The following is an 11,444-nucleotide window of genomic DNA, read 5'->3' as shown; positions in this document are numbered from 1 at the left end:
GAGGCGGTTTTTGAACGGTTTTTTGTTAATTAACCGGTTTTCCAGCCACCAGGCAGGTAACGCCGCCGATTCGTCCTCCGGATTAAATTAGGACGGGGACCCTGTGTTGTGCAGTGTTGGATCCTGATCCCGCCTCTGCTTCACAATCACATTCGCACCAACCAACCAGCGGATATGCAAGGGGAAAGGAGGAGGAATAGGAAGGAAGAGGAAAGGAGGCCAAAGTGGAGCATCGTCTCTAGGTGGGGAGGAAGAAGATACTGGCCGGCAAAGGAAAGCCTGATTCCGCGGGATCATAAGCCATCATTAACCTCGTAGCCATGGCCATGGCCGTGGCATTTTATACTACCTGAATGATGGTGTTAGGAAGCCTTTTAAAGCTATAGCACTACTAGTACTACTCTATCTCTATGGGACAACCATGATGAGCGGCTTCAAAAGATAATGGCGTGTGCAGTACATACATGTCCCCAGAGCAATTGCCTATGTCTCTATGGGACAACCCAGCAACAGCCACACATCAAAGGTTCAGACAGACCTCAGAGCTTACTGGCAAAAGAGTAGATAAGATGTTTCACCATGCAATTGCATATGTTTCAGAAGAAATGGAGAACAAAGCAACAACCCACTCACCCGCAAACAGTATAATAAATGGAACGGGAAAAACTTTTGAACAAGTCAGGAGTTTTGCTTCGGTACACCCTCCTTAAAAGTTTTCATGAATCTTAATGGCCTGTTTGGATCAGCGTTTCAGCTGGAAATACCTCCGTAAAAGATGCATGCGTCGATCGGTCGTTTCATTTTCTGCCCGAAATTATACATTGGCCGGTAAGTTACACGTGTAGAAAAAAATACCTCTGTATTATTTTACACTCAATCCAAACGCAGCCTAAATTTACTTAAAAAGACTGTCGTCATATTAGCCTGCAGATCAAACATACCGAATAGATTGATTTGGATACGAAAGACTATGTTGCCCTTTTTTCTATTTAATAATTAAAGTGCAGTAACTTCTAACCTACATCGAAATCTGTAAACTTTTCTAGGAGGGTGTACGGAAGCAAAGTTCATCAGGTAAATAATTGTCTTGCAACCCTCACATTTACGACGAACGGCCGGTTCAGGACAACACTGGCAAAATACATAGAAGTCATCAAATCACAGCAGTAGCTCTCGCACTGCTTACCAACCATTTACACGGATGGAAATAGCATGCGTACAACAACTTCGGCACGACAAAATATAAAGCATAAGTCTCTAGGAGACATCACAAATCTTACAACAGTAGAGTAACGGAGTGATTTTACTTGCGGGATAGAAAAACCATGCGGTAGTACAGACGGTATGTGCGACCCCGTCTTCAAACTGTGGGCAGCAACCGCTTTAGTTCTTATTCTTGGACTTATCCCCTGCCCTTGGAACTGCTGGAAAAAGAATAGATACATTCAGTTCATACATCATAGTGTCAAGGTAGGATTATGAAATGTACTTGGCTTAGGATGGTGCTGGTTACCGAAGTGAAAACTTAACATTACATGGTCGGAGAACCAATTTAAAGTAGCAAAACAAAAGCATAAATAGAGACAAGGTACATAAAGAACTTTTGCGAGGCTCGAGCCTTTAATCGTCAAAACAGATCAACAAACACAGTGTGTGTTTTTAACTCTGATTTGCAAACTATAATTATTGGAAAAGAAATGTGTAAATCAAGGTGAACCTGTTATAACTCTCTGGTCCATAATACTAGTTTTTTTTGTTAACTAGGTTTCCAGCAATTTTTTGGCTCAAGCTCAACCAAATCCAGACTCCAATTGTTTATGGTCAGAGCTGGAAAACACAAATTTAATGGTGTGTCCCTCAGAACAACTAGGGCTTGATTATAACTACCTGCACAACATTTTCCTCTTCAAATGGCATTACGGAAACAATTGTGATTCTCTAGAGACTTGTTACCCGTCTCTAGAGTACAGCAGGGAGTTGGAATGGGGGCTATATTCTAATTAAAGAAACAAAAGTGAATTAACATTCACAATTTAATGTTGTGGTGCTTAAAGATATTTAAGCTCCAATTAAACAAGCTTCTAAGTACAACGAGTCTTTTCAAGAGTATAAACTGCTTTCCCGCTCAAGTGCAGTTCAAATAGTTAAGCAAGCCTGGGAAACAGCTTGAACAGTAAAGCAGTAACACGATGCAAAACAATTGGTAAAATAAAATAACTGCGGAAGCACGGCATGCCATCAGTGAAATTAAAACAAAAAAGCATTACTAATCGCAACACTTTTGGACATACCAAGTCCAACTGCATCTGAACCTTTCATGACCCTCAGCCTTCGGCAAGACTCGGTGAACATCCTGCAATTACAAATAAGAAGCCATCACTTGACACGCTCAGAGAGCAGGTATGCACCAGATATTCATGGTTTTCTTCACAACGAAATTATAACAATTAAAGAGCCACAAGAATAACTACAGTGAGTTTAGTGACTGCATTAAAACCCTCTCACTTGTTCAGGCATGAGATGCTACATGGCAGCAATAGAACACCAGGACTGTAGAATTTAGAGCAATTACAACATAATAAAAATATAACAAAGTAACTACTAGTGCTAGGCTACTAGTTCCGTTCATTTTTACTGGTTCTTTTGGCGTCAATACTATCTCCAATAAGTTGCTTAGACCATTGTTTTTCCTAATAGCAAAAGCTTTAAAAAAACAAAGCACAATTTTACTGAAAAACTAAATAAAACTTGAGTATATCTATGTCAGAGTTTTAAGAGGTCGACTGTATGCATTCTAAAATAAAGAAGTAGAACAGGTTGGATGGATCTTAAGAGATACTCTAATCATTGCTGCTTTGGAGAAGGAGTTCATTTTATTTGGCACACTCTCATTATTGATCATCCCTTTAAAGTTTTATTACAGAACCCAAACTATCTTCCAATGTTCTCATTTCTCCGCTTGTTGTTGTTCCAATTAGATCAGACAATGTACTTACTCCCATGGGACGTCACCAACCAGCATCCAGTCTCCGTCCTTGTCTTCGTAGGTCAGCACGTATTCACCATCCTTTCTGTTCTCAGATACACCATCTTTACCTGGTACAAAATTAGAACCAGTGCCACATGTAAGGACAAATAAACAAAATGCCGGAGAAAGGGCCACCTGACACTAAACTTCTTAACACAGCACTGGTATGTTGACAAATTTTATGTCCCTAAATATACACCTTCCTGCAATTTACGTTTTTAAATTAGTAGGTTTGGTGTCTGACCTTGAAGCACAAAATAGGTATGAAGACATTTCAGGGAAATTGTTGTTTATCAAAGGCTTATGAATAATTGAGTGATATTTACAGACCCTTAGCTAATGCTAGCCTAAACATTAGGCATGTTTATGACATAGTCTAATCTACACTGTTAGTTGCTCGCTCAATCAGTATTAAACACAAGAAAAGCTCCTTGAATTAGAAGAGAATATTTGCTCCACCAGTAATAATATATGTTGAAACTAGGCATCTAGCAAAACAAATTTGTACATAAATAGCTTGGACAAATTTAGAAGCGAGGCATCGCAAACTGGTTGTCACCACAATAACCAATTTCGCCAGCCCTGAAAAGAGTCTTCTTCGTCAATTTCATAAACCTGAAATTTGCTAGAACATTTCCAAACAGAGTAATTGATTATTTCTTCAACAAAACGAGATGTGTGCAATGATGCATTTCTTCTACCACAGATCAAATTTCAGGTGCAGATGGAAACAGCAACAATTTGCCGAGGATCCGAGCAGCCTCACCGGTGCTGAAGCCAATGAACATTTTCTCTAGCCCCAGAGACAGGTCCTTATAGTTCTTGTATGTCTTGAGGTCAACCTTCCTCAGGTAAGGCGCGCCATCCATGCTGACTTTGACATACAGAAACTCTTGCCCCTGCTTCGCGTCAGAATCCTCCTTGCTGCTCTTCAGCTGGTTGGTGGTGGTTGCCATCGTGTTCTTGCGGTAGCTGCGGATTGGTGGCCATCCCACCACCTGAGCCCTGCGCATCGGTAATTGAGAGTAAGAACCGGCAATGGAGCCGACCCAGCATTTCGTTCGGCTATATGAAGTTGTGAACACGAGTTAAAAGCAACCGGGTATGTTCAAACCAAACATAACCTAGAAAAAAACTCAAAAGCACTACAAACTTAGTAAACATTGAAATTAAAGGTAGACCCAAATTGACCGTTCCAGTTCAAGTTCAAAGATCAAAACCACACATCTAAATTGTAAAAAGACTGTGCAGTGAACGGATTTCTACCTCTCGAAGCTCCTGAACCTAATAGATCAAGCCGAGTGCAAAACGCGCGCCCGCAAACAGCAACGGAAGATCCGCAAAATGGGCCTTTCGGCACCAAATTCGCACCCAAAGAAGAGAGTTTTTCCGCCTCGACAGACGGAATTCCCTCAAATGCATGCAACAGCTACCAAATTATAGCTTTTCGGATGTTCCAAGCAAACTAAATCACCGTCTCGTACTAACCCACAACATATTTTTCCAAATTTTTACGCATCACTTCCTCCACCCAATCGAGCTCCAACCCCCTGCATCCCACAAAACTCGGCAGTACACATGGAAATGCCAAATCCACAAAATTCGCAGGGGAGAGAGGCACCTACTTGGCAGCAGGCTGCGGCGGTGCGGCGACCTTCTTGTCCTTCTCATCCCCGGACGTCTCCTTGCCTTTCCCGCCGGCGGCAGACGGCGCAGGCGGCAGGACCTCGTCCGAGAACCCTCGCTTGGCGCCCTTGGCGGGCAGAAGCTCCAGTGTGGTGGTGGCGGCGACCGGGCGGCGGTCCGGCGACTCGCAGCCGGGAAGTCCGAGGCGGAGCTCGGTGCCTTTCAGGTCGTCGTCCGCGCGGCCGCCGGCGGCGGCCGAGAGGCCTATGTAGTCGAGTTGGAGAGGCGGCGACATGGGAACCAGCAGGACATGAACTGGGGAGTAGCTGGAGGGGGAGGGGGAGGGCGGAGGAGAGGAGGGGGGGAGTGGAGCTGGTGGTTTGATTGCTATAGGGGGGAGGGAGGCAGAGGGAAACGAGCAAGTGTGGTGGTGGTAGTGGTAGTAGCAGCAGCAGGAACTAGACTAGAGACTGTAGACTGTAGCAGAGTGGGGTGTAGCTGTTTGATGCTTTTCATTGCCCATGGGCTGTTTAATGCATTTTAATATCTTCTTCATTTTCTAATCCCTTTTTACCAAAAAACTGATGAAAGCATCAAATGAAAAATAAATATGAATAAGTAGAAATTGTTTTTTCATCAAACTTGTACGTATTACTCAAAGTTACAATCAGCAATGCACAAGACGGACCAGAAAAAAGCCACACTACAGTGTGATTGTTACGCTAAAATAACTAGCTAAGAAATGACTAATATAATTTTGGTCTCATGAGTAATACAAGTCTGACGTGTGCTCAACAGAGGTTTAATCTCCTCAACTATAATCATGTGTCTAGAAAAATCTTGTTTCCTCTTTTTAACAAATTCATCATGTGCAAACAATCCTCTTCTAGATGAATGGGGCAATGGCACCAATTTAGGGATAAAGCCACACCATCCCTCGCTGCCACCAATTCAGCTTCGAGGGCATTTGAGCATTCGCCACATCGATAAGAGGTGAAGATGATAACTAGGAATTGTTTTTACAACACGGTTCATACATTTTTATCAAATGAATGCAAAATACTATGAAAACACTGATTCATATCGTATTTACAAGAAAATGACGTATTTTTTAGAATTCACGCACTAGCCAATTCATCCAAAAGCTCAAGTTGACGACAAAAAGGTGGGTTAGGTGTTTATATGTCAACAATCATCTCACGTGTGACTCCTTCAGGTCTAAACATGTACCAAAAATGGATTACATTTTCTATTTTTAAATTTCATCAGCCAGATCAAACATGTACCAAAAATGGATTGCATTTTTTTCATTTTTAAATTTCGTTAGCCAGATCTTAAACTCATGACCTCTTGCTTCGATTAGTGATATAAAAGCTCGTATATTTCTTTATGATGGGAGTAAGATCGAAGCGTTCCAACTCCTCAAGGGAGTCGCATTGTGTATATTTATACACAGACGGGAGGAGGTAGAGATATACACGAATGGTTGAGATTATAAGAGATATAATCTAAAATTTTCACTATCTAGCAAAATTTTATTTTAGAATATTTTTTTTGCGTAAAGCAATCAAGTGAATTTGATAACGTAATAAAAAATACAATCATATTATTGTGTGTGGGCCTGTGTTTTCTATTTTTTGTAACATACTTCGCAATTTATTAAAAAACGTGAGGAGTCTCTGTCATTTCTTTACAGAATAAAATCACACGAAATGTGGAACCATACCTTACATAATCCATTACTAATTCCCTCCTTTGATAGCGCATGAGCAACACCATTAGCGAAGCTACGAACCCACCTAACTCTATGATCCCCGCGAGCTCGAAGCAACGCATTGATTTCCTCGATCACCGGCCCTATAACAAATAAATTCTTTCCCGTATCATTCAACATGCTCACCACAAACTTGCAGTAAAGCTCAATTTACAACTTTGCATTTTCATCTACGCAACCACCTGGAATGCTCGCTCGCATGCAAGGATTTCAGCAAGCTCTAGGTGGAAAGTCATCGGGAAGAAGTGGCACGCACCACCTCTAAGCACGACATCGTGATCCATGAGAACCACTCCGTCAGCCTTTCTACCCAAACTTTAAGATCACCCCATTTTTGTTTGCCTTCACCTAGTCGGGTTCCTGCGAGAGTGATGGCATGCAAAGTGCACAAGGTTTAGTTGTAGCCTTTTTGAAGTAAGAGTACCGATTCCACAAGGAGCACGGGAATTAGCTGTTGCCTCTTATAATGAAATATGTATTTGTGCCTGCAAGTAATTGTAGACTCCAAACAAAGTGATGGCGGAAATATAAATTGTGTATAGTGAAGAGTGAACTAAATATAACTAACATAAAGAGTAATAAAGACAGTAGTGGTGCTAACATGTGGAACTGACTATGGGGTAAGGCATTCTCAGAGAGTCTAGAATCCTCATTGATATGTTTCTAACTTAACCTATGCATTGGCATAGTATTGTCTGGATACCTGGGCCACTATTGACGATTATGTTAGGTGGAGCCAGGTATAGAACACATTTTACTCTAGTTAGACTTTGTGCCACACATGCCACTACTATAGCCTCCCCTTGCAGGTTACAAACTACATTAATTAAGGGTTGCCCCGTTGAAAGCACATTATGCTCCCTTGGTGATTTTGATAATTCATGACAACATACATTGTCTCTTAGATTAACACTTTTACCTAGATGTTTCAGGAATAGTCCATGGAGAGCATTGGATAAAGGATTATGTGGACATGCCCCTTGATGCAAGAAAGGAATAGGATTGGCCCAAGCTTCAAGCTAGAAGACTCTTCATTTTATATTTGTGAGAAATCACTTTTGAGTCCATAGGAAAGCCAATACTATTAAAAGAGGGTGAGGTATTAAAATGAACTGGTTGCTCAAGTGCTCAAAGTTAGCCACCAAAATACTGAGTCATTTTTTCCCACATAACCATTCTGTCCAATTCCACACACTCAAATTCGGTGCCACCAACTTTCTCATTTCGGCCCCACCGAGTTTGATCTCAGACAGAACCCTAGCCATTCCCACCAAATCGGTGCAACCGAAACCATATCGGTGCTACCGAGTTCAAGGCGACCAACTTTCTGTTGCCTCGGTACACAAAATCAGAATTTCTGAGTTTCCGTATCAGTGTCACCGAGTTGTGTCATCTGACCGTTAGCCACCTTTTCGGTGCCACCGAGTTGAGTATATCTGTCCCACCGAGATTCAAAAGTTGTTGTCTTTAGTGCAAGTCGGTACCACCGAGTTTGACTTCGGTGTCATCGAGTTTGCCACTTTAGGTGTGACGGTTGGATTTTGTGTGCTGCCTATATATACCCCTTCACCCACCTCTCATTCGTTAGAGAAGCACTCAGAACACACACACTTCATTGCCAGATCCATTTTCTGAAAGAGAGCCACCTACTCATGTGTTGAGACCAGATATTCTAATCCAATCATTTGAAACTTGATCTCTAGCCTCCCCAAGTTGCTTACCACCAAATCAATCTCTCCTACCCATGCCTATTCTGTGATAGAGTGATTTTGTGTTGAGGAGACTATCTTTAGAAGCATAAGAGCAAGGAGTTCAACGTTCAACCACATCTATTACCTTTTGGAGGGTGGTGCCTCCTAGATTGGTTAGGTGTCGCTTAGGAGCCTCCTACGTCATGTTGTGGAGTTGAACCAAGATGTTTGTAAGGGCAAGGAGATCGCCTACTTTGTGAAGATCTACCGTGAGTGAGGCTAGTGCTTCGTGGGCGGAAGCCGTGGTGGAATAGTCAAGGCCTCTTCTTCGTGGATCCCTTGTAGGTGGAGCCCTCCATGGACTCTCGTAGCCATTACCCTCCATGGGTTGAAGTCTCCACTAATCTGGACGTACGGCAGCGCCACCTATCGAAACCACGCCAAAAGTCGTCGTGTCAACCTCTTTGCGTTTGATCTCCTAAATGCTACTCCTTTTACATGTGCAAAGTCTTTACTTTTCCGCTGCCATATATGTTGACTAGCATGTGTGGGGTGTGCTAGACTATTTAGAACTGCTAGAATCTGCCAACCATAATTTTGGGTAAAGGCTAGGATTTTAATCTTGACAAGTAGTCTATTCACCCCCCTCTAGACACATCTTCTATAGATCCTATATTTGGCATCAAAGCAAGGTCTCCAAAACCTTGGTTTAATCACCGTTGGAGGAAGCTAAATGTGACTAGTTCCGAGATTTTTAGTTGTAGAGTGCCTATTCTTGATGGGGAGTATTTTAGACAATGGAAATATGAAATTCTTGACATATTTGATGAGTTCCATTTATGCAAGTATGTTGAATATCCCTATGCGCCTCCCATTGATCCCATACATCCTCCTCATGATGATGAAATTGATAGGCTTCGTAATCTTAACACTGTTAATCTAATCATAAGAGGACTACCAAGAAATGTGCTTAATCAGTTGCTCATACCTTGTGGAAAGACTTAGAGAAAAGATATCCAAATTATTCCTTGAAAAATCTTGATATCATTGTCCAGAAATGCATTGCCTTTCACAAAATGAAGCCAACCGATTCTAATTTTGATAAGTGTCTATTTGAGCTTCGTGACCTCATGCGTGCTAAAGGAGATGTCATTACTATTAACAATATCATTGTTGAAGCCATTCACATGCATAGATATGAACATTGTCATAGTCAAAATTATGATGAAACTCGTGTTTCTTATGAGGGAACTTCATCCAATGATGATCATGTGGAGCATGGCGACTATGATGAAGATGAGGAGTTTGACACTCAGTATGAGAAGACCATGACGAACCTTAGTCTTATGGCGAACCTTAGAGACTACATGGTTGGTGGAAAGGAATGGGTTGTCGATAGTGGATGCACCGATCACATGACCTGAAATAAAGATATGTTCCACGAGATCACACCAAACCGTGGACCTCGAAGGTATGTGACTTTTGGAGATAACTCCAAGGGTAAGGTACTTGGTCTTGGTAAGGTGGTTGTATCTCATGACAGTTCCAGTCAAAATGTCATGCTTGTTGAATCCCTTGGTTACAATCTTCTTTCTGTATCTAGACTAGGAGACTTTGGTTTCGATGTGTTGTTTACGGAAGTTGACTGCCGAGTGTTTTGTAGCGACAAACATAACATTATCTTTACTCGTTTCCATAGAGGTGATCTATACATTTTCGATTTCTCTAAGAAATCCAAACCCTGTACATGTCTTATTGCTAAATCTTCTAAAGGTTGGCTATGGCATAGAAGGTTAGGACATGTTGGTATGCGTAATCTTCAGAAACTTATCGAAGGTGATCATATTCTTGGTGTTAAAGATGTTATCTTTGATAAAGATAGACTTTGTAGTGCTTGTCAAGCAGGAAAGCAAGTTGGTGGAAGTCATCCCGTGAAGAACATCATGACTACTAGAAGACCACTCGAGCTGCTTCATATGGATCTCTTTGGTCCCAATGCTTACAAGAGCCTCAGTGGAAATTCTTATGGTTTAGTCAGTGTTGATGATTTTTCCAGATTTACGTGGGTATTCTTTCTTGATGATAAGTCGTAGTACAAAAGATCTTCAAGAACTTTGCTCGTAAAGCTCAAAATCAGTTTGAAGTGAAGATCAAGAAGGTTCTGAGAGACAATGAAACAAAGTTCAAGAACACGAATGTGGATACTTTTCTTGATAAAGAAGGCATCTCACATGAGTTATCGGCAATGTGCACACGTCAACAAAATGGAGTTTTTGAGAGGAAGAACCGGATTCTCATAGAGATGGCAAGAACGATGCTTGACGAATACAAGACTCCAAGACACTTTTGGGCATAAGCTATGGAAATAGCTTTCCATGCCATAAACCGACTCTACCTACACAAGCTTCTCAGTAAAATGGCATATGAGCTACTCACTGGTAACAAACCCCAAGTTGGATACTTTCGGGTATTCGGATCTAAGTGATATATTCTTGATAAGCATCGTCGCTCTAAATTTTCTCCTAAATCTTATGAAGGTTTCCTACTCGGCTACGGATCGAACTCTCACACTTACCATGTTTACAACAACTTCACTCAAAAAGTTGAAAAGACGGTAGATGTGAAGTTTGATGAGACTAATGGTTCGCAAGTCGAATAATTGCCAAATGATGTAGGAGATAAGGAACCTTCAGAAGCCATCAAAGACTTGTCGATTGGCAAGATTCATCCCATGGAGGTGAAGGAGAGTACTTCATCAACTCAAGTGGAAGCTCCTACTTCATGTCAAGGCAAACTACAAAACGACATGGAAGCATCCACAAGCGGTACATGACATGATGAACAAGAGGAAGAAGTACATCATGATGATCCACCTCAACCTTCCTCACCACCACCTCAAGAAGATGATAACATCAATGACAACGTGCAAGATGATGATGAAGAAGAAGCTCCACCATCCAACAAGAAGAAGCTATCAAGAGTTAGAGCAAGAGTGGACAGAGATCATCCGTTGAATCAAATCTACGGTGACATAAAAAAGGGAGAATCACTCGCTCTAAATCTTGTTTAGCTAACTTTTGTGAGAATTATTCTTTCATCTCTAGCATTGAACCTTTGAAGGTTGAAGAAGCCCTTCAAGACCCGGATTGGGTGAATGCCATGCACGAAGAGCTACACAGCTTCGAGAGGAACCAATTAAGAATACTTGTTGAAAAGCCCGAAGGCGAGCAAACCATCATTGGTACAAGATGGGTGTTTCGGAACAAGCAAGATGAAGATGGACAAGTTGTACGCAATAAGGCGCGTCTTATAGCCCAAGGATACA

At 41.7% G+C, this 11,444-nt stretch overlaps 1 protein-coding gene across 2 annotated transcripts; it reads right to left on the bottom strand.

The window, feature by feature from the left end:
• Positions 1-1,119: 1,119 nt before the first annotated feature.
• Positions 1,120-5,069, bottom strand: LOC123443261 (auxin-responsive protein IAA3-like). Of its 2 annotated transcripts, none has more exons than XM_045119581.1 (5): positions 4,654-5,069; positions 3,795-4,033; positions 2,997-3,096; positions 2,292-2,353; positions 1,120-1,424 (listed from the first exon to the last, which is right to left on the bottom strand). In XM_045119581.1, exons 1-5 carry the CDS (start codon positions 4,947-4,949, stop codon positions 1,384-1,386), a joined length of 738 nt encoding a protein of 245 aa, XP_044975516.1. In that variant the 5' UTR covers positions 4,950-5,069; the 3' UTR covers positions 1,120-1,383. The 2 variants fall into 2 exon arrangements, with proteins under 2 accessions (XP_044975516.1, XP_044975517.1); XM_045119582.1 differs by having other exon boundaries at positions 1,120-1,421.
• Positions 5,070-11,444: the final 6,375 nt, after the last annotated feature.

Source organism: Hordeum vulgare, chromosome 3H (assembly GCF_904849725.1).
Source record: "Hordeum vulgare subsp. vulgare chromosome 3H, MorexV3_pseudomolecules_assembly, whole genome shotgun sequence".
Taxonomy (NCBI): Eukaryota; Viridiplantae; Streptophyta; class Magnoliopsida; order Poales; family Poaceae; genus Hordeum; species Hordeum vulgare.
The sequence above is the reverse complement of the archived record's forward strand: the minus strand, read 5'-3'. Positions and strand labels throughout refer to the sequence as shown.